The sequence below is a fragment of the Mobula birostris genome, chromosome 19 (assembly GCF_030028105.1).
Source record: "Mobula birostris isolate sMobBir1 chromosome 19, sMobBir1.hap1, whole genome shotgun sequence".
Classification (NCBI taxonomy): domain Eukaryota; kingdom Metazoa; phylum Chordata; class Chondrichthyes; order Myliobatiformes; family Myliobatidae; genus Mobula; species Mobula birostris.
In genome coordinates, this window is record NC_092388.1 from 40,512,225 (window position 1) to 40,536,899 (window position 24,675).

At 39.5% G+C, this 24,675-nt stretch overlaps 1 protein-coding gene across 2 annotated transcripts in view; it reads left to right on the top strand.

The window, feature by feature from the left end:
• Positions 1-24,675, top strand: part of LOC140212539 (nucleotide-binding oligomerization domain-containing protein 1-like) — a 40,595-nt gene extending 15,920 nt beyond the window's left edge. For both annotated transcript variants that reach the window (XM_072283478.1, XM_072283479.1), the window contains exons 5-13: positions 2,320-4,129; positions 7,390-7,473; positions 9,627-9,710; positions 9,803-9,886; positions 13,007-13,090; positions 14,370-14,450; positions 15,282-15,365; positions 17,538-17,621; positions 22,091-24,675. In XM_072283478.1, the coding sequence (XP_072139579.1) occupies positions 2,320-4,129; positions 7,390-7,473; positions 9,627-9,710; positions 9,803-9,886; positions 13,007-13,090; positions 14,370-14,450; positions 15,282-15,365; positions 17,538-17,621; positions 22,091-22,160 (2,465 nt within the window). In that variant the 3' untranslated portion in view covers positions 22,161-24,675. The remainder of the gene's footprint in view (positions 1-2,319; positions 4,130-7,389; positions 7,474-9,626; positions 9,711-9,802; positions 9,887-13,006; positions 13,091-14,369; positions 14,451-15,281; positions 15,366-17,537; positions 17,622-22,090) is intronic.

A 24,675-nucleotide genomic window follows, 5' to 3' on the forward strand; every position in this document is an offset into this window, starting at 1 on the left:
GGGTTGGAAAACTCAATGCTCATGCCATTGGGGTTTAGACTAACCAGACACAATGACTGTATTCTCTCTCTCGTGTTAGGCCTTACCCTAGCAGTGAAGGCAGCTTAGGATGGACAGGTCAGAAGAGTATTTGAAACGGCAGTGCTTCTGGGAACTCGGGATGTTAAATGCAGGTAGACCACAGGTGCTCTGCAGTATGGTCACCTAGTCTGTGCTTGGTCTCTCGCCTATGTAGCAGAGGGCTCACTGATGGCATGGAAGTCAGATCGGAGGTTGGAGGAGGTGCATGTGAAACTTTGCCTGACCTGGAAGGGCTGTTTAGGTGAGAGATGATATACAGCCTGTAGTTGCAGGGGAAGATGCCTGGGGTCAGGGAGGGGAGGATGGAGAAGATTCTCTGGTGGTGGGACATTGTTGTATCAAGTAGAAATGACAGAGGTAGGGACTAGGACTCTACCTCTGTTCTGTCTGGAGGGTGATGGGGTGATAGCAGAAATATAAGAAACATCAAATGCAAGAGTGGACTCCACCAACCACCATAGAAGGAAAGTCATGCTTCCTTAAAAAAAGCCATTTCAGATGCCCTGGAAAGGAAGACCTCATCCTGAGAGGATATGAGTTAGAGACTGAGAAACTAGGAGGAAGGCATGACATACTTACAATAGACAAGGAAGAAAGAAGCTTTGATTAAATAGCTGTGGAAGTGGGTGGGTTTTTTGTAAATGTAAGTGGATATTCTCCCCTCTCAGTCCCGATGCAGGGTTTCTACCCAAGTCATTGACAATTCCTTCTTCCATCATTAGATGCTGCTTGACCTGTTGAGTTTCTCCCAGAAGATTGTTCGCCGCTCTACATTCTAGCATCTGCGGTCTTTCGTGTCTACAATCAAAGGGATAATTGTCTTCTGTGCATAATCATTTCCTTCAAAGCCAACCCATTGTTATGTTGTAGGTGCACATTTCAGTTTTTGGTTATGAGATAAAATGTATAATTTAGAACAATTATTTTGGAACAGTGTACTTGATTGGTTCTTTTACTGCAGAACTTCACAATCCCTCCATGATTTGTGCACTATGGCTGATACAATCAGAAGGGTTGAAATTCACTTCAACATCTGCAACATGGAGGGGAATACCAATACTCCAGCAAAATCTTTTTGTTTTCTTTTTTTGCTGCTGCATCAATATCTCAGAATTCCCAATTTAGTGACATTATAGAATACCTTCACCATACACGCTGCAGAGACTCGAACAAAGGGAGTGGCAGCATCTCAAGGCAGCTAGTAATCACCAGAGTTTGTAAGCTTGCTAGAAATGCTCTCTGGCTGGGAGACCACACCTGAGTCCATCAGCACTTGTTTAAGTTGAGCTCTATGGAAACATAAGAATGTCAACTAGCCATTGAAAGAGTCTCACAGTTGAGTGAGATTATGATGGATCGACATCTTAATTCTGTCTGTCTACCTTAGATCCTGAACATTTAAGACCCCTTCCTAAACAAAAATTCGTCAATTTCCATTTTCAATTTTTCTGTTCCACAAGAGGTCTGAGAGGACAAAGATGCGTTTCCTCTTTCCTTCGTGACATCACCTTCATGTTTTTGTTTCAACTTTAAGATTTGCCTTGTTTCAAATTTCTCCACTCAGTGAATCCAGTAATATCAAACACTTTGATTACCTTGAGGGGAGGGAATGTCGACTCAGACCATGAGAGGCCTGCATCGGGCATTTTCATGCCTTACAAGGCGCAGATTGGAAGTGTTATTATATTTGATTATCTTGAAAACTTCAATTAAATTATCCTTTGTTTAATCTGTATATTCAAAGGATTGTAGATGAAGACTTTGCTGCCTGGGGCAATCATTCAAACCCAGTATAATATGCTGGATTAGAGTTGAACCCCAAGGAGTTGTCTCCCAAGGTGCAGTGCCCAAACTGAACTAATTGGTACTTCAAATCTTAATACCATTCCATTCTCTTAGTCCATCAATTGCTGAAGTAACAAAACACATTAGTAATTATTCACCACCGTTATTTTCTCTGTGCAACCAGATGCTTATACCTTGGATTGAAGTAACACTTTTTTAAAATGAAATTCCTATTATATTTTTATCAAACTGCAACAGAATTGAAACGATTCCTATAACTGATGAACTTATTAGGTGGCAACTGAATGTTACTTAGAAAGATTAACTGTAAAAAATGTATGCCAAAAATCTGAGGATGATTATTTTGCTACATGAAACTGAGATTGATATGATTACACACTACTTTGGATTACATGCATGTATATGTTATTCAATTCAATGTTTGTCTTTCAGTCTCTCAGTATATTGAGAAGCTTCGAGGTGTGATGCAACAAGATACCAGGTTCATTTCATCTTACACCCAAAAGGAGGATATTCTGTTTGATGACATTTACACTGAGACTCTTACGGAGCTCATCAGTTCAGTCAATGAAACCATAGGAACCATCTCGCACCTGGAGGATTTGTTCAGTGACACTGGAATCATTAACAAAGATGTAGAAACTGTATTTGTAACAGGCGATGCTGGAGTCGGAAAGACCATACTCCTCCAGCGACTTCAGAACTTGTGGTCAAAGGGTGAGCTCTGTGCTGACGTTAAGTTCTTCTTCAAGTTTAGATGCAGACTGTTCAACAGCTTTAAGGAGGAAGACAAGATCTGTCTGCGAGATCTTCTGTTCAAGTACAATTGTTACCCTGATAAGGATGCTGATGAGGTATTCAATTACATCCAACAACATCCAGCCACTGTTCTCTTCACACTGGATGGATTCGATGAAATTAATTTGGATTGTGACCTTAATGATATCCCTGATGTCTCGTCACCCTTTGAGCCCACGCACCCAACAGCCCTGTTGTTGAAACTTCTCCAAGGAAAGTTATTGAAAGGTTCCAAAAAATTGTTGACAGCGAGAACAGGCACAAACCTACCTTTGAGGATTGTGAGAAAAAGAGTGACTCTGAAGGGTTTTTCCAAGGAACATCTGCTGGGTTATTTGAAGAAGTTTTTCAAAAACAAGACTGATCAGACTTTGGTTCTAACCCAGCTGGAGGCAAACCCTCACCTGTGCAGTCTGTGCTCAGTGCCATTGTTTTGTTGGATTATATTTAAATGCTATGAACACTTTCAGAGCACAAATAGTTCCCAGCCATTGTCACAGACAATTACACTAACTGATATCTACTTGGTTATGGTTGAGGTTTTCCTTAACCATAATTCCCAGAACAATCTACACAGAAGCAAAGACAGAAGCCCACTAAATGTGTTCAGAAGGAGAAAAGAAGCTCTAATGCGGATTGGTAAATTAGCTTTAAAGGGAATTGAGAAAAGTGATTTTGAGCTCAGCCAGGAGAAAATTGAGATAGCAAAAATTTGTGAAGAAGATTTACACTTGGGTTTCATCAAAGCTGTAGGTCAATATAATGGATGTGGGAACCAATCAACATATGAATATATTCACTTAACCATCCAGTCATTTTTTGCTGCATTTTCATTGATTCTAGATGATGATATCAGTCCACAGGAGTTTCTAGCATCATTTAACTACAGTAATGCATCAGCATCCTCCATCAGCACGATTAATAAACTGTTTTTGGTTCTTCTGAACCCAAAGAAGCATTCCTCCAAAGAGGTTCTCAAGCCACTCAGTGAATCCCTGCAGTTTACATTGCTGTTCCTTTGTGGCTTGTTGTCTGACAACAATATTAATCTGATGCAGAGCCTTGCATCTCCTGTTGCTGTTAAGAAGAAGCAGGCAGTACTAACATCTTACCTGTTCAGCAGTATGAAAAAGCATTTGCGAAGTCTTCCTCAGCCAGACTTCACGAACGGTTGCAGAGTGCACCTACTGCCGCACTTCATATGGTTGATACGACACATATTCGAAATGCAGAATGAGGCAGCATCCAAAATGGCAGCCAAATACATCAGTGCTGACTATATCAAGCTGACTTATTGCAATGTTTCTTCTGTGGACTGCAGAGCGCTTGCATTCACCCTGAGGCACATCCAGAAACCCCTGGCACTGGACATGGACAATAACAACATCAACGATTATGGGGTGGAGCAACTCGCCTGCTGCTTCAGTCAGCTCACAGTTCTCAGGTAAGCACCACTGCCAGATAATTGTATCCTCGGACCCTGAAAAATAGAACTATGGTACTTCCAATGGGTCTAATACTACAATAAAATTCTCCACTGTTATTCAGGATTGGGTTTGATCTTTAAGGTGTTAACCTCAACATAATTATTAGCACTCTGTTCCCTTAATATAATGTCCATGAATCAAGCCTCTGGAGAAGTGAGTGCCTGATCTAGACTGATACCACAATGCACTGCTGCTTTACAACTGTAACGTGCAGAATGAAAGAGTGCAGAGAAAACTTACAAGGCTGATGCTGACACTTGAGAACCTGAGTTACCCAGAAAGATTGTAAAGTTTAGGACTTTATTCTCTGGAGAGTAGGAAAATGAGGGGATATTTGATAGCAGTATACAAAATTATGAGAGGTGTAGATAGGGTAAATGCAAGCAGGCTTTTTCCACAGAGGTTGGGTGAGACTAGAATTAGAAGTTAAGGGAGAAAGGTGAAAGGTGAAAAATTTAAAGAGAAAATAAGCGGGAATTTCTTCACTCAGAGACCTACCAGCAGAAGTGGTGGATGCAAGTTCAATTTCAACATTTTTAGAGATGTTTGGACAAGTAAATGGATGGGAGAGTTATGAACAGTTATGGTCTTTGCCTTATGCCTTACATTTGCCTGACGCCGGCCCCCTAGGCCTGAGTCGACGTTGTAGTAGTAGTAGTATGATTCAGGTACAGGTCAATGGGGCTAGTAGAATAATAGCTTGCTATTGATCAGATGGGCTGAAAGGTCTTTTTCTGTGCTGTACTGCACAGAATCAGGTGTGGCTGACCTTCCCTAACAAGCGCCATCAGGGATCCCTGGGCACAGATTTGACTGAGCAAATGATCCCTCTGTCTTTGTCAATTATTTACTCTAGAATGATACAGCTCTGGTCTATTTTTAAAAAAAAAGTTTCTTCACTTCATTGCTGATTTTTTATATTAATCTGTGTCCTTCGATTACTGATTCTTGAACAAATGGAAACACCTTCCTTTCAAAACAGTTTGTGATCAGATCCTATCTGATCTTGTGAGATATAAGCAAATCTCCAAAAGGGAAAACACGCTTTTCAAGGATGTGGTTGTGGCCTCCTTCAAAATTGCAATACCCAGAAACCTCCAGATGAAGCCTCAGCCAGTGTACTGCTAACCATGACTCCCTTTGTTTGGGTATCCCTAACCACTAATAAAGCCAACAAGTTCATATTTTTTTAATCAGACTTTCTAGATGCTGCTGCCTTCATTCATGATTCTGTTTAGCTTGCATTTTTGTTCCTGTACTCTTTTTCAAATTACACCATTTGATAATTTCCCCTTTGCTGCCACAAAGTAATGTTTCACGCTTCTCTGCATGAAATTTCATTAGCAATATGCGTATCTGCCTTCTTCACCAGTCTCCTTCAGCCTCCTGAAGTGTGTTACTGTTCTCTTTACCAGATTCACAAATTTTGTACCATCTACAAACTTTGACACAGTATGCTCTCTGCACTCAAGGCCAGCTCATTAATATGTATCAAAATATATTTCAAGCACGCTGGCTTTTGCAATATCAGTGTCGAAAGTTTATCTGCAGCTGCAGTGGGAATGGGGCTGATGCAAGGCTTAGGCCTATGCCTTGTAGTTGTTGCCAGCTCCCTCCACCAAGGCTAAATATTTGCAGCCAGAAGACATCCAACAATCTGGAGGCTTCACCAGTGTAGTTGTTCCAAATGACTGGACCTCTAGAATCCAATCTTGAAGTCTTTCCCCTAGAGGGCCTGACAGCCTCGTGATAGGCCAGACTGATTTCCCACTGGGTTCATGTATTTCTGCTGATCTGTGACATTTGGAAAGTTGACATTTTTTTAATTAGAAGAAAAACTATATAGTTTGTAAAAATGATTTAAAAGCATTTTCAATTGTTGTTGTCCAAAACATTTGAAAAATTATGTAGACAGGTCATCTGACTGAACGTATGCAAACTGGATGGCGTAAAACATTATGGATGATGGGCCAGATTTGAAGCGTGCCAACTGATTGTGGAATGCTCCACAATCTTATAGTGGGCACTGAGAAGGGGAGAGGTGTCCAGCTGACTTGCAGCACCTTCCCAAGCCCTGCATTGTCTGGAAGGGGCTGACACATTCACTGCAGCTCCATGAAAATATTGGGTAATAGAGTGATCCTGTCCAATGCATCCAAATGTTCTTGATCTATTGACCAAATAATTACTTTGGATTTCAGATTCATTTATTTATCACATATACATTGAATCATACAGCAAAATGCACCACTTGCATTAACAAGCAACACAACCCAATGGTGCACTGGGGACAGGCCACAAGCGTTGCCACCTACTCTGGCACCAACATAGCATACCTTCAATGTTCATCAGAACACCACAAGCTGCAAAAACAACAACAGGAAAACAAGCCTTTATTGTCCCACCCCCATCCACTCACTCACTCACATTGACAGACCTCCAACCCCAGCACTGGCTGCCTCTGGGCTTCCAACCTCCAGTCTCTGGCACGGACTCACAGACTCATAGATTGCAGGCCGCTGACTTCAGAGCATGGTGGCCCAGGGGCCTTGACCATCAGACCTCAACTTGTGGACTCACCGACTTCGGTCTTCAACCTTCAGGCTTTGATATTTGGTATTGACTCCAGGACATGGTGATCATGGTACTTTGAACTTGGGCCTCGAAATCCAGACTCACATAGGTCTCCAACTCTAGGGCTTGGAAACCTGAGGGGTTGCCAACATCAGGCCTCTGACTTCCAGACTCACCAATGAAGGAGCCTAGACTTTTGCCAACTTTGGTCTTCAACCTTTGGTACCGACCCCAGGACTCGCTGATCACGGGACTTTGAACTCCAGACTCTAAAAATCCTCCAGCCCCAGGACTCCCCAACGATCGTCAATGGGTCCCTTGGACCTTGGGAATTGACCATGTTATCGTCGGTCTACATTTCAGCAGCCGCCAACCCAACATCCATCCATGAGGATTACTTGTCTTCTGTTACAGAGCACAGCAATCAGGATGCAGCTCCAGACTGGACTCTTCATTAATGCCCCTTTCCTCTAAAGTCCCCTCATCCCTATCCCTAAGCCCTAATCTTCCCCCAAAACCATCCCTATGTAAATAAAAACAACTGAGCTTGGGCCGCATCTGAACAATGTCTGAAGCTGAAATTAAGATTTTGTTCACTATTATTAATATTTTAACATTTCTTGCTTTTTTTAAAACAATATAGGTTAAGTGTGAATCAAATCACAGATCATGGCGTACACATCTTGGTGGAAGAACTCAAAAAGTATCAGCAGATCAGAGTACTTGGGTGAGAATGCTTGTTCTTAGTTACCTGTGTGGTACATTGGACACCTAGGTTTTAAACTTAGCATTTTTCTGTTCATTTTCAGGTTTTCTTTTGCTATTTGGAAAAGCAAGGCCTGATATTTACACAAATTTGATAGAGGCTTTCAAAATGTGACCAAGAACATTGATGAGGGCAGAGCAGTGGACGTTGTCTGTATGAACTTTAGCAAGGCTTTTCACGAGGTCCTGCACGGTAGGCTGGTCCAGAAGGTTAGAAGATCCAGCATCCAGGGTGAGCTAGGCAATTGGATGGGTGGTAGGAAGTCAAGGATGATCATGGAAGAAGTCTTTTCAGGTTAGAGATCTGTGACTAGTGGTGTACTAGAGAGATCAGTGTTGGGTGCCCTGTTGTTTGTCATATATATTTATACAAACATAATTTACTTGAGAATATAGCTAGAATGATTAGTCAATTTGCAGATAAAACCAAAATTGGTGTCTTGTGTACAGAGAAGAACATTGTCAAAGGTTACAATGAGATATTGAGTAATTGGGGAAGAAGGGAAGGGAATGGCAAATGGAATTTTAACTCAGACAAGTGGGAAGAAATGCACTTTAAGAAGTTAAACTGGGCTAGTGCATTCACTGTGAATGGCAGGGCTTTGAGGACTGTTAAATAGGATGATGAAGAAGGAATACACAGACTTGCCTTCAGCAGACAAGACAATGAGAATAGCAGTTGGGACATTGTGTTATGGCTGTACAAGATTCTGGAGAGGTTGCACTTGAAGTATTGTGTGCAATTATAATGGAAAGTTGGGCTTAACCCAGAAAAGATTCACAAAGATTTTGCAGGCACTGGCAATCTTGAGTTATAGGGATAGATTGGATAGGCTGTGTTCCTTGGAACAAACGAGATAGTCTTTTTTTCCCAGGTTTGTGGAGTCTAAAGCTAGGTTTGAGTTTTAAAATAAGATCCGCTTAACTTCAGCCCATCAAAATCAGCCACTGAGCATGGGACATCCTGATTCAGTACCATCATAACTAGGCAGGGGAAGACAAATATTCATGTCAATTGGTGCTCATCAACCCCATTAAATGGTTGATAGACTACAGGAGGAATGGAGACAAGCTAACCCTTATTGACATCAATGAATTTGGGGTTGAGAAGGTGAATGGTTTTAAGTTCCTCAGCATAAACATCACCGAGGATCTCACATGGTCTGTATGTACTGGCTGTGTGGTGAAAAAAAGCACAATAGTGCCTCTTTCACCTCAGACAGTTGAAGCAGTTTAGTATAGGCCCCCAAATCCTAAGAACTTTCTATAAGGGCACAGTTGAGAGCATCCTGACTGGCTGCAACACTGTCTGATATGGGAACAGTACTTCCCTCAATTGTAGGGCTCTGTAGAGAGTGGTGTGGACAGCCCAGCGCATCTGTAGACATGAAATTCCCACTATTCAGGACATTTACAAAGACAGGTGTGTAAAAAGGGCCTGAAGGATCATTGGGGACCTGAGTCACCCCAACCACAAACTGTTCCAGCTGCTACCATCCAGGAAACATTACCACAGCATAAAAGTCAGGACCAACAGGCTCTGGGACAGCTTCTTCCACCAGGCCATCAGACTTATTAATGCACGCTAATACAGTTGTATTTCTATGTTATATTGACTGTCTTGTACGTACTATATATTGCAAATTAATATAAATTCCACATTGCACATTTAGGCGGAGATGTAATGTAAAGATTTTTATTCCTCATGTATGTGAAGGATGTTAGTATTAATGTCAATTCAATTCAATATGATACCATGGAGCTATAATTACCATATATTCTTTTCCCATATGTAACAAAATCAACCTATAGACGTCTATAAAAAATGGAGCCCGTTTGTAATGTGGGTATGGCGTATCGTGTGGGGATGACACTGTTCACACATCTCACTTAAGTGCCAGTGTGGGAATGATAGGACTAGTGACTGCCTCCTGTGCCAGCAGATTCCATGAAACTCCCTGAATCATTTAAAAAATAAATGGATGTTGCCAAACCTGGGTGTAAGAATAGAACTGTAGAAGCTCTGAAGAGCATTAAATCCACACCCAGAGCTTTCTCATTGTGTTAATTCGAGATACTCTTCGGATAAGTTTTACTGTATCGATTTCATTTCAGACTTTACAAAAATTACATAAGTGATGTTGGTGCAAGGGATGTTGCAGATCTGATTGAAGTGTGTCCCAGTCTTATTTACTTGAAGTAAGTTGGCTCTGTTATGTTTACAAATTTTCTCTTCCAGTAAACACTTTCAGACGATGACAAAACTAACCAGATCTGTTTTGTTAACACAGAATGGGAAAAAATATGATTACCCATAAAGGAGGAACTTACCTGGCTAAAGCAATACAAAAAAGCAGAACTATAGAAGATGTGGGGTGAGTGGAATGAAAGAATATGCAACCCTGTGGGTGGGGGGCAAGTTATACTAACAGAAGGCTTCTGAAACGTTGCACTGGCAGGTGATTCTGGCTCTTGAGTATAAAAGCTGGGTATCGTAGAGGCTTACCCCATTTAAGAAGGAACTTGACTGGCTACAGTTTAAAAACAAATCAGCTGTTCTCCCTTTTGGTGTGCTTTTGTACTTTTCTTCCAATCATGGAATATGTAAAATATGTGCCAATACTTGTTCCTTCAGGGCTGGCAATAACAGATAATCAGTTTTGAATTATTTGTGGAATGCATATTGAAGTGACCTGCTGAAGGGTTTCGGCCTGAAACGTCGACTGTACTCGTTTCCATAGATGCTGCCTGGCCTGCTGAGTTCCTCCAGCATTTTGTGTGTGCTGTAGGAAAAAGTTCCTTTTTCTTCCTCAAGCAATAATAGGAGACGTTCTGCATCTGCCTAGAGAGGAGCAAATATGTTCTCTGTTTAATGCCTTATCTGAACAAAGGCACCTGTCAGGGTACTGCATGGTCAGTGCTGCAATGGATCGTGGGATTGTGTGTGGCATAGCAGGCTCCTGGGATTGTTGATTGCCCCAAAAATGGAGGGGGGGGAGTGTACCCATTTGGTAGATGAGTGTTAAATTTAGTCTTGCAGCTAATAACCAAAACTTTTCTAAATTGTACTCTGTCCAAAGGAAGATAGCAATCCAAAGCATTCTTCCTTATCATTTCCTGATTATTTATCATTCTTTATTATTATTAACTAACTAGGCGTGAACATAATGGACAAACTCAGTTACAACATTCAAATTGAAGCCCCATTTGGTCCATTAGCACTGTTTGAAGAATGTATAAATTTACAGCAGGATTAGACCTTTCAAGCCTATTGTGTCTTTCAGTGAGATCATGGGTGATCTTGTTGTGCCTTTTTTCTTCACATTCCCTTCTACCCACACCCTTGTAAAGCAATGTCTATCCCCATCTATAATATACTCTCAAATTCTACTTCCTGTGATCTGAAGAAGAATTTCAAAGACTCCCGATCCTTAAAGAAAAAATATTGCCTCATTTTGTGGTGCTGGCTTATTAATAAATAGTGACCTTCTAATTCTAGGTCCCTCCACATGAGGAAACATCTTCTCTACATATATCCTGATATTTTTCAATAAATCCCCCTCTCAGTTGTACTAAACTCAGATGCTTCTACAGAAACTATAGAAGAATGAGGGGAGATTTGATAGAGGTATATAAAATTATGATGGGTATAGATAGAGTGAATGCAAGTAGGCTTTTTCCACTGAGGCTAGGGGAGATAAAAACCAGAGGACATGGGTAAAGGGTGAAGGGGGAAAAGTTTAAAGGGCACATTAGAGAGGGCTTCTTCGCACAGAGAGTGGTGGGAGTATGGAATGAGCTGCCAGATAAAGTGGTAAATGTGAGCTCACTTTTAACATTTAAGAATAAATTGGACAGGTACATGGATGAGAGGTGTATGGAGGGATATGGTCCAGGTGCAGGTCAGTGGGACTAGGCAGAAAAATGGTTCAGCACAGCCAAGAAGGGCCAAAAGGCCTGTTTCTGTGCTGAAATGTTTCTATGGTTTCTAAACTTTAGCCTGCCCACCCCTTCCTCATAAAATAATCCATCCATATCAGGTATTAGTTCAGCAACAATAGGGAACATTAAGAAGAGTAAGGGGATTGTCCAGGGAAACATTTAATACTCAGCACTATTAACACAAGCTAACTCGACATCAGGGCAGCATTTGACTGAGTATGGCATCAAGGTGTCCTAGCTAAAATGGAGTCAATGGGAATTAGGGATAAAACCCTCCACTGGTTGGAATCATACCTGACCCAAAGGAAGATGATTGTGTAGTTGGAGGTCAACTATCTCATCCTCAGGGAAGTGTTCTAGGACCAACCATCTTCAACTGCTTCATCAATGACTTTCCTTCCGTCATAAGGTCAGAAGTGAGGATGTTCGCAGATGACTGCACAATGTTCTGCACAATTCGTGACTCCTCAGATAGTGAAGCAGTTCATACCCAAATGCAGCAGGACCTGGACAATATCCAGCTTGGGCTGACAAGTGGCAAGTAACACTCAAGCCACATGAGTACCAGGTAATGACCATCTCCAACAAGGGAGGCTCTAACCATCATCCCTTGTCATTTAGTAGCATCACCATCACTGAATTGCCTACTATCAACAAGCTTGGGGTTACTATTGAGAGGAAACTGGTCTAGCCATATAAACACTGTAGCTACCAGAGCAGATCAAATGCTAGAAATCCTGCAGAGTGTAACTCACCTCCTAACTTCCCAAAGCCTGTCCACCATCTACAAGGCTCAGGTCAGGAGTGTAATTGAATGCTAGCCACTCGCCTGAATGGGAGAAGCTTCATCAACACTCAAGAAGCTTGACACCATTCAGTACAAGGCAGCCCACTTGATTGGTTCCCCTTCCACAAGCATTCAATCCCTCCACCATCGGTGAACAGTTGCAGTAGTGTGTTCTATCTACAAGATGCACTACAACAACACACCAAAGTTCCTAAGGCAGCACCTTCCAGACCCACGACCACTACCATCTAAAAGGACGAGCACAGCAGATACCGGGGAACACCACCACTTGGAAATCCCCCTCCAAGTCACTCACCATCCTGACTTGGAAATGTATCACTATTCCTTCATTGTCGCTGGGTCAAAATCATGGAATTCCCTCCCTAACAGCACTGTGGGTGTACCTACACCTCAGGGACTACAGCGGTTCAAGAAGGCAGCTCATCACCACCATCTCAAGGACAACAAGGGATAGGCGATAAATGCTGGCTTAGCTGGCGATGCCAACATCCCGTAAATGAATAAATAAGAAAAAAAATGTTTACTTTGCTGGTTGCTGCTCTTCAAAAAGTTCAAAAACCATTTAAGGATATTCTGCAGACATGAAAAATTATTGATATGAATAAAATATTTATACAATTGAAAACAAAATGTATTGAACCAATTAATTATATTATTGAAAAAAACTAATTATTTTTCATTTTACTTCCAGTTTATAAATCTCATGCAATTCACCAAAATAATGTAAAAGTTTAATGATTGCCAGGTTCTGGGGAAATCAGTTCGGGGACAAAGGTGCTGAAGCCTTTGCAGAAGCATTAACAAATCATCACAGTTTGAAACATCTAAGGTAATTAAGTTTATTATACAGCATTTACATGCAAAACTTCTGGTATGAGCGTTTATCCTTTAAAAAGAGATTAACTGGACTAGGTTGGTGCTCACTAGCGTTTAGAAGAATGAGAAGTGATCTCATTTAAACAATTTACAGAACTAGACAGGAATGATGCAGATAATGGCAGGAATGATAATTCCCCTAGACTGGGTGACTATAGAGGTGGGGGCAATTATGGTGTCAAAATAAGAGACCAGTGATTCAGGACTGAGGTGAGAAAAAATTTCTTTAGCTAGGAGGTTGGTGAGCATTCAGAATTTTTTTTACTTAAGAGGGCAATGGAGACTCAGCAGCTGGTATGTTCAAGTCAAGATAAATCAGTAGATTTTTGCATATTAAGTAGTCACTACAAGAAGGTGGTGCTAAGGTAAAGACAATCCATGCTCTTATTAAACAATGAAATGGACTTGAGTGGGCAAATGGCTTGTTCCTGCTATTTGTCATTGTGAAACTGAGTCATATATAGTTTAAACTAGAAAGGAATTATGGGGTTTCTTCTGAAATGCCATTTCTAATAACTAGTTGAAGTTTCATCTTCTGACAATTTCCTCATCAACCTTGCACACACCATTTTATTTCCTGTGTTAGTTTACAAATAAATTCAAACTCTCTTGCTGCATTCAAAGTTATATTCTCTGGATAACTACTTTGGTAATGTAATAAGTATACTGGCATACTGCTAATTAATATCTCATGTGGAAGTGTCAGGAATTTGTCACAAAATGATTAAAGTAATTAAGCATTGAAAGTCTTCAACTAGTTCTAATGAATGTGCTGTTATTTATTTACCATATTTCGACTGAATTCTCAGCAGTTATATTCAGTTTGTAATAATTAAATTTACAATTGATGCTGTCATTATGATTTTAATTTCTCCTGGCATCCCATATTTAATCCTTTGTAAATTGGAGTGTTTTCAAAACTTTACAATCATTTTGACCACCAACATCTGAGAATTCAGGGGAAATATAGTTTTCTTCCTAAAGACATACCTCTTAACCAAACATTTAGAAACCTACATGAATATCATTTTTTAAAAATGTGGTTTGCTGTCAAATGATAGTTGTTAATGCTTTTTAAAATACACTGGAATATGATATTGTTTTAAAGGTGCTATATGGATGTAATTTATTGTTCCTTTATTTTAAACTGATTTTAGTTTCTTTATACATTGATGTATTGACCTCCATACAGTGCAAAAGAAAATTAGTGAATTGTGTCTGTGTTTGCCCAGCCTCGCAGCAAACAGGATCTCGAAGGGCAGCCAACACTTGGCCAAGGCACTCTGCAACAACAACACATTAAAGATATTCTGGTAAAAACAGGCACTTACCCTGATGTTCAGCAATTGCAGACATCACTAAGGACAGAGTACAGCTATTTGATTATTTACTCTGAAATTAGTCCTGTAAAGTACTGATACAGTTTATAACCAGAATTAAATGTTTTAGGAAATTTAGTTTTTAGCAGCTTATTTGATTTTTCTAGTATTCAGAAATTCAGCAGAGTTAAATTAAGGTGGCACTTATGAGAAATATTTGCTATACGTTAATTAACAACATTATTTTACTAAGCACAGAGTCATCTTACAATAAAGATTAAATGCATTAATTGCCAAATTAATTCAATGGAAAATCTAACTTGAAGCAATTCAGAATTGCTTCAGAGATGGTAAAATGAAGAGCTAATAAATAGAATTACCGGGAATGGAAGTCTGTCCTGTGAAGAAAGCTCAAAAAGGGGATTATATTCCCGTAAATGTAATAGAATAAGAGGCATTTTCACTAAAACATGAAATCCTCAACAGGATGGATGTTGGAAGTTTGTTTCCCATGGCTGGAGAGTCAATAACTTGGGGGCATAGTCTCCAAATCTTCCTTAAAAGGGACAAATGGATTAGTAACACAAACAAATGGATTAGCACTCTGTTTTAATATTATGCATGTTATAACTAGATGTGATCAATTCTACAGAAGCAACTTGTACTAATTTTAAACTACCTTATAGCATGTTGTAAATAATAAACACTCTGAATTTATAATTAATTGTACATCATTTCCACAATAAATTAGATACAGCCTGGTCAATAAACACAAGAACCTCAGTATAGAGGTTCCAATACAATATTCTGCCTTCCAATTTGCAGGTTGACACAAAATGAATTGGATGATGAAGCAGCTGAAAGCTTTGGTGAAATGCTGAGAGTGAATGTCTCTTTGGAAAAGTTATGGTAATATTTGATTTGTATCCTTCTGTGAGTTGCAAAATGCCACAGGCTGATATTCTAATATACAGTAAATCAACCTATTACATGACTATTAAAGAAAACATAAAAGAAGAATTTTGGTTTTGTTTGCTAGGCTGGAAAGCTAACAGACTCCCATTTGTTTCTAACTATCTTCAAGCATAGATGTCACCCATATGGAATAGAAAATGTTTCTTTGTTACAATTCCTAACTACATACCATAAAGACAACTTCTGACTGACTGCACCTATGATTATTCATATATGCTCATTTACTTCCAGCTCTCCTTTGCTCTCAAATCGTCAAAGAGTATAGCTATAATGCTAAGTACCAAGGCGTTTCACAGAACAGCGATGAGAGGAGCCAGATAGTGTAAAAGTTGGGGAACATATAACAGGAGTACATGTGAGGTGGTATACTGTATTTCTTCACTGGCTCAAGAATTTGATCTTTAAAAGTCTGACCTGAATCTAGTATACACAAAGCAATCTTAATATTTAAAGACCGGTGATATTTAAGAGTAGAATATATTCCTGCCCCTGTTGTTACACTACTGCTTGCAGATTCTGATAGTTCTATAGGTAATTATCCTTCCCAATGACAGAATGAAACACGTGGTAAGTGCGCTGGTATGGACCAAAAGAACTGGAGCACGTTCCTATCATCTAATTCTCTCTGCTCACCTCCTGATTTACAAATTGAGTTCCCCCTCATATCTTTATCTCTGGTTATGCAAATCATGGGATGTCATTGCACGGAAAATGCTTAAGCTCTCATTGGAATTGAGTTCTGGTGCACCCTTTGCCCATTGCATTGACTTGCCTATTTACATTCTAATTCCACCAAAGCTGGCTCTGCCTTGTCAACATGTTCACACCTATCTCTTTACTGATCCCCTTTGAATTACCCCTATACTCTGTAATCCTGTTCTTGCCTTCCTACAGCCGACTATACCTGCTGCTAAGTTCTCTGCCCTCTTCTGTAACGCAGATGAATTTATTTCAGAGTTAAGTGGATGAGCCAACTTTTCCCTTCTCCTGCAGTATTTAAATGTTGTTCATGAAAGACCAAAAGCTTTAACATCCACTGCTGTTACATTTTTTTTTACACACACTTTACCTATTTGATGAGGGCTCACCACTTTTTGTTGTCAAGCCCCTTCCTACTCATGTTTATGTCCTCTATCCTTTAAACAGTGTACTTTTTGAATAACTATCTATATAATTTCTAAACAAATATATCAATTCTATACTTTTAGCAGGTTTTAAATTACCCTTTCCATGCATATTTTTAAAAAAAATTCTTGGTTATGAATTCATCTCCTCTTATTATCATTCAGTGGAAATAGTTGTCCACTGTTCATATCTTCCTGATTATGATCATAATCCATGTAGTCTCTCCTCACTTTTTGTTTTGGAGCATTGCTTTGATTACAAAGGCTTAAAACACTGGGTAAAGTTTTACATTTTTAAATGGAGGTGCTGTACCTATCATGTTAGGTGTCCTTCAATACACCTGATATGTAAACGTGTTTCAAGCCCCAGTTCTGTGCCAGTCTGGGATAACAAGAGATATGGAATATCTGCAAATAATGTAACATTGGAATATTCATCAGGAAAGAGCTTCTTCAGTGCCTGCCACTGCCACCAATTCCTCTCCCTTCTGTAATTGTGACACCAGCACCAGACCACTCAGTGATGCTTCTCTGACCATATTTATGAGAGACTGCATCCCAGTCTCTGTAGAACCTGGAACTCATCACTGAGGTTAAAAACTTGTCTCTCACTTGTGTGCCCAGACATTGTCATCTGAAGTTGCCTAGCACTCTGGACCAATGTATTTTACACCAAAATCAGGCTCCTAGTATCATTTTCCTGCCAGATTGCAATATCATTACCACCAGATTACGGGAGATGAATTCCCAAGCTGATTTACTTTATATTTGTGCTTGCTTGTATTAATGGCTTTCTCAATACACATTTACTTGCTTGTTTACTTCTAAGAAGGCAATACATTGCCATAGCTAAGAGTAAAGTAAGCAAGCAGTATTGCAAAGGTAAAATTTGCATGATTCATTTCCTCAGTGAGCTTCAGTTTATCAAGTGCATAGTGCGTGTGCAGACAAATTACCAATATATATGGTGAATTCTTCACAGGTTGAATGAAAATAAGATAACATCCAAAGGGGCTGCACATCTCCTCCAGTCACTCAGAGGAAATACAACAATAGATGAGATTTGGTAAGGCAAAATTCCCAGTAAAATTAGCATCTGCCTGATATAAATTTTACTGAATGAAGCAAGGCAAATCTGTTATTTGGCCAATTTTCAGCAGATTTTTTTTTTTAATTTTGAAGATATTGATAGGCAATGGCAATATTAACATTGATATCCTGGATTTCTTGCTGGCTCATTCTTCGTCCAGGTTATGGAACTGTAATTAGAGTGGAAGTATCTTCACCTAGTTTAGTAGTACTGAGGCCAATACTTCTGTCATTCTTGCAATCAGAAAATTGAATGCAGGTTATTTAGCCCTTAGCTAAAAGATCATTTTCACAAGATGCAGGAGTCATATCCTTCTAGTTCACATTATTCTTCCAGAAAAGCATGTGAAGAATAGTAATTACTATTCTTCTCATAATGCCGTCTGTTTGAAAGACAAACTTTTTAACCTGCAGTGCTCAAAACAACAAACTTTTAAAATCTTATTTTTAAGCAATTTTTAAAATCTTGTTGTTCTTAGATCAATTGTGTACCATTAATTATAGCTTTCCAACTTGAATCAAAAACTCATATATTGATTTATCATAAGACCAAATATCAAGTAATAAAGCTATAGGACCATAATCATGTTTCATTAAATTCTTTCCTACAGTATGTTCCTTTGAAACTGATTGCATAGACAAAGAATTGAACCAGATATGTTCTGGTCATAGAGCACTACCCACAACTATACCAACTGATCCACTAGATGAGCTCGAGGTTTCTATATAAATCCTAACGTAGCTCCCCCTTTGTCACATTGCTCAACTAAATCAGGAGATATTTTAAAATTACTTTGAAATCATATAGTCTTGGTTTAGTTAAAGTTTTTTTTTGATTTTGAAAGCAAAATTGCATTCCAAAGTCTATCCATCAACAGGCATTTGAGCACTTCAGGGCAGAATCCACAGATGGGATATTTGTTGCCCTTCTAATAAGGCAAATGAGTTGAAGGGGTATACAGTACATTTTCTAGCATGGCTCAAAGTAAGGTTCTATTCTTCATGGAATTTAATATATGTAGGGGTAAAAGCACCAAGGCTGGTCTAAAGTAATTTGTCCAGTGTATCATAACCCTGAATCACAGTACTTTATCTCATGTAGTAGCTTTATGACATATGCAACACAAGTGTTGTTGCATTTATCATAAAGCTGGTTCTACATGTGATAAATTGACCAATATTGAGTATACAGTTCCTTGGAGATAACATCATTATGATTTCCACACCCAGACTCTTGCTAGTATAGAGGATTGAGAATAATGGGACAGCAACAATAGACTTGATGGGGCAAAAGAAAAATGAAATGTTGCCAGAGATGCCTAACCTCATCACATACTAATTGGTATCTACTTGACTATTATATCGACTCGCTCTCTCACCTCATTTCTAATACAATGGATTCCGGTTAACTGTGGCACATTGGGACCAGTATATTTTGGCCCAATTAAGTGAAGTTTCATGGAAATAGTTGAAAAGGTATAAAGAAAGACAAACTACTGTTTAACTGAGTAACAAGTTATGTATTTAAGTTGAATATCGAACGAATTAGAACACTACCAATACTTCTACAATACAGTGCTATAAAACTGTAAATTAATTCCTAGTAGTTATCGATGGAGGAATTCATCCTGTGTATGCTGCTGTGTTCTTTTGAACAAAATCAGTGTAGTTTTTTTTTGCCTAGTGTCAAATCTTTTCATGACATCTTGCCAAAAGTCGGGATTTTTTTTAAAAACTGTTCACTCTAAGTGCAGCATAGTGTCTCACTGCCACACAAGTGCGTGTGACTGATGCTAGAAACTGTTCAGCAACAATCTCATGTCTACTTTTTCAATTAGTCTTTGTTCTTGAAGAGTTGTCCCAGATAATGGCTGCCCGATTAACCAGAATCCACTGTATTCCATAAATCATTAGAAATAATGCAAAGAATGAAGATGGCAGCATAATAAAAATAAAGATTTTGCAAGACTGCTTGTAGCATCCAGCAGGGGAATTAATTTTCAATTCCTAGACTCTACAAAACAATGAGTCATGGAGTGTTAATTTATACAATATGAGAACAGGTCCTTGAGTCTAACCCGTAAATGAAAACCAAGGTGCCTTCCAGGGTAGTCCAATTTGCATACATTTGGCCAATATCCTTCTAAACCGTTCCTATCCACATATCTGTCTAAATGTCTTTTAAATATTGTAAATGGTGACTTTCTCTGGCAGCTTGTTCCACATGCCCACCACCCTCCTGTGTGGAAAATCATGCTCCTTAGATCCCCTTTAAATCTTTCCTCTCACTCTCACCTTCTAACTATCCCCATTCCTTTTAAACTCTCTAGCATGAGGGGAAAATACCAACTACATACCCTTTCTATTGCCCCTCACGATTTTATGCATCTCCATGAGGTCACTCCATAAACTCAGCCTCCTACATTCAGGGTAAAACCCTGCCCAATCTCTCTTTCTAACTCAAGTTTTCCAGTCCAGCATCAACATCCTTGTGAATCACTTCTGCACCCACTTTAGCTTAATCTCATCCGTCCTATTGTGTGGTCATCAGAACTGCACATAACACTTAAGTGTGGTCTCACTAATGACTTGTACGGCTGAACACAATGGCCCATCTCCTGGATGACTGATTAACGAAGGTAAGCATGCTACATGCCCTCTTCACCACCCTGCACCCTGTCTGTCCGTGCTGCTGTTTTCAGGGAACTATATACTCATGCCTTATGTCTCTCTGTTTGATAACATTCTTCAGAGCCCTTCCATTCACTCTGTATCTGCTGACCTGGTTTGATTTCCCAGAATGCATCATTTCACATTTCTCAGTTACATTCCTTGGCCCACTTTCCGATCTAGCTCTTGTGCAAATTAGGTGACTTTCTTCATTGTCCACTGCACCACTAATTTCTGTGCCACCTGCAGACTTATTAATCATGTCATCCTAATCATTAATAAAAAATGACAAACACCAAGGGACACACTACAGGTCCTTGAGGTCACAGGCCTTCACTTTGGAAAACAACCCTCCACTACCACTCTCTGTCCACTAGCACTGTCGCCTACCACTAAGCCAATTTTGTTTGCAATTTATTACTCTCCATGGTCTAGCCTTTCAGGCCAGATTAACATGGCGGACCTTGCTAAAAGGCCCTGCTAAATTCCACATAGCCAACACCTATCATTCTGCTCTCATCAATCCTGTTTGTCTCCTCTTCAAAAAAACGATTTCCTATGCAGAAAGCCAGGCTATTCCTAAACACTCCCTTGACTTTCCAACTCTATATAGATCCCGAGTCTCAAAGTCCCTTCCAGTCACTTTCCTACGACTGATGATTAGCTCTCCAGTTTGTAGCTCCCTGGCTTGTCCTCGCATCCTTTCTTGAACAAAGGCACAAGATTGGCCACTCACCAGTCTTTTGATACCTCACCAATACAAAGACACAAAAGTCTCTGTAAGGGTAGATCTCTGCCCTTGCTTTCCCCAACAGCATGGATAGATCTAGTCAGGCCCTGAGGATTTATCTGCCTTTATGTATTTCAAGACCACCAACACCTCGTCTTTTATAACGTAGATATGTTTCAGGCCATTACTCTTCCCTTCCCCGAACTCCTTGGCGTTCATTGTCCTTCTTCGCTTGTTTCTGAGTACAGCACTAGCTGATCATGATAACTGGAACTGCTACCCACCCCAACCTGGGCAGCAGCAATATCTCCGCAGAAGAAAAGCCTTGCAATCTACTTCTGTATCTTGCCATGAAAACCCTACGGACAATTACACTATCCATCAGGTTGTCATGAGTCGACAATGACTTAACAGCACTCAACAGCAACAATCCCTTTAAAGCAGTGAGCTTGATGTTCACTGGAAGCTTTACAGTCTACAAGAGCAAGAACAAATAATACATGTTGCTAATAAAAATGATTCAATTAGACCCAGCCTTTCCCAGAGGATTCCTGAATTGGCTGTAGTTGGACCTGCCGGAGGTGCAAACTCACAGGTCAGCCATTTGGGAGGATATAATTAGAACATTATTCACTAAATGCTATTGCACATTACAGTATATTATGAGCATTTCTATTGAAAAAAAGGGAAATACCTCATATGCTCCTAAATTCAAAATTCATTTATTAAGGCATGTATAAAACACAAACTTGAGATTTGCTTGCTCGCAGGTAACTGCAAAGCAAGGACCCCAAAAGAACCCAATTAAAGAAAAAAAAGAATAAAGAAATAAATAAAAGACCAACACGATGTACAAGAGAAAAAAATACAAGTCATGCAAACAATTGAAGCAAACAACAGCATTTCAAACCAAAATGAAGTCCTCAGAAAGGCAGTTTGAATGATAGTGAGGTTCATTTGGGTGTGACAATGACTAGCTTCTCAAGTTTTTGATTTATGAGTGAAGTAACTAATAATTCTGAAATACTGTGTTGTTTCCTCTCCAGTCTAAAGGATAATCAAATTCTGCCAGATGATGTCCAGCACCTTATGGAAGAAAAACGCATTGTCATCTAAACAGTGCTTGGAAACTGTTCTCACCTCTGAATCAGAAACTCATTGGTTCAAGCCCATCACCAGAAACTCAGGCGTATATTTGAGATGGATGTGTGCTACTTTGTGGGACATAATCTCTTTTAATTGATAGATTAACCAAGACTGCTTCTGCCTTCTTGGATATTATTTCAAGGATGAGCTGAAAAATAATCAACATTTTACAGTAGCTTTGTGAAGATTGGCCACTGCATTTCTTCCATTAAGCAGGAATTGCAGTCAGTTCAATGCTTATGAAGTGTAAAATGCTATTGATGATCTGTATTAGTAAAGAAATGTTTACTTTCTTCAATGTGTTCAAGCATTACCTGAAGTTAGTTATATTCTTATCTTCCTTCGGTGCTGAATTCCAGATAAGCACCTGGTTGAGACCAAGACTACACCAACAGTCCCTAGAGTACCAGGGAGAGCTCATCAAATTACATTAGAATAAACTTCTCATGTTAGCAAGATGTTAATAGAAGAAATGACTCTTTATCTAAGAAGGCTTTAGAACAGATTTGAATCTGATAATGGCCATGAAGATTAAAAACAAGCTAGTAGTCTCTTGTGCATGGAGAATTTTTTCTGTCTTGGATGGATAATTTCTCTTCTAGTCATGTTAAAAAACAAGTACTTTGGAGCCATGATTGAAAGGTATACTTTACATATGTACAAACATAATGTCAGGCAAAGAGGCTGAAGTTATATGGCTGTAGCACCTTGCATTGTTATTAAAATAATAATAGAGCAGAAAATAAAGTCACTTGCTCCATTATGCCTGTATCACTTTGCCCCAGTGCACAGCTCTCTCAACATTTTGTTTTACAGACGCAACTCAGTAACAGGCTTTTCTGGCCCAGTGAGCCTACGCCACCTAATTACACCCACCTGACCAATTAACCTTCGAACCCGTGTGTCTTTGGAATGTGGGAGGGAACTGGAGCACCCAGAGGCTACCGATGTAGTCATGGCAAAAACGAATCCTTCAAAATTTTACTTTCTACTTTGTCTTTCGAAAGATTTTTCAAACACCACTTCCTTTAAAACTTCTGCAAGTATTTCCTTGTTGCTCCTGGTTTTTTTTGCTTTCTTTGTGTCATTTTTGTCACTAAAAGTAAATACTACTTGTTTAGTACCTCAGTCACATTTTCCCTAAACCTTAACAGTTCTAAGGAGGACAATCTGAGTTCCTTTAGTCTCTTTATCCAACGAGTTAGTTGCACCCAGATCAATTTCATATTTACTTAGCTACTCACATTGAGGCTGTGAAAGTAATGATATTAATTATCAATATGCTATAATTACGCAATTAGTTTCATGCCAGTGATGGAAACTTCTGAAAACAGAGTTACAGGTACTATTCAGTAAATACTGTGGAACACTATTGTATTCTACCACCCTGCCAGATGTAATAGATTTATTGAAAACTACAGTACAGAAATAGGCCATTCGGCCCATCTAGTCCATGCTGAACCATTTAAACTGCCAGCCTGCTCCAAGACCATAGCCTTCCATCTATATAACTATCCAAACATTTAAAAAAAATCGAATCTCATCCACCACTTGCACTGGCAACTCATTGCACACTCTCACCACCCTCTGAGTGAAGAAATTTCCCCTCATGTTCTCCTTAAACATTTCTCCTTTTGCCCTTAACCCATGACCTCTAGCTGAACACTCATCCAATCTCAGTAGAAAAAGCCTGCTTGCATTTACCCTATCTATACCCCTCATAATCTTGTGTACTTCTATCAAATCTCCCCTCAATCTTCTGTTCTGTGGAATAAAGTCCTAGCCTCTCCCTATAACTTAGATGCTCAAGCCCAGACAACATCCTTGTCAATTTTCTTTGTACTCTTTCAATCTTATTTACATCTTTCCTGTAAGTAGGTGACTAAAACTGTACACATTAGGCCTCACCAATGTCTTCCTGGTTTGTCGTCCCAAAGGGCAACACCTCTTACATTAAATTCCATCTGCCATTTTTCAGCCCATTTTTCCAGCTGGTCCAGATCAAGCTTTGATAGCCTTCCTTACTGTCCACTACATCCCTAATATCAGTGTCATCTGTAAATTTGCTCATCCAGTTAACCACATTATCATCTAGATCATTGATATAAATGACAAACAATGACAGACCAAGCACCGATCCCCGTGGCACTCCACTAGTCACAAGCCTCCAGTCAGAGAGGCAGTCATCTTCTACCACTCTCTGCCTTCTCCTGCAAAGCCAATGTCTAATCCAATTTACCTCATCTTTAACACCAAGTGATTGAATCTTCTTGACCAATGTCCAACGTGGGACATTGTCAAATGCCTTGCTGAAGTCTATATAGACAACATCCACCACCTTGCTTTCATCAACTTTCTTGGTAAATTCCTCAGAAAAAATCTATAAGATTAGTTAGACATGACCTACTATACACAAAGCCACGCTGACTATCCCTAATCAGTTGCTGTCTATCCAAATAATTATATATCTGGTCCCTTATAATTC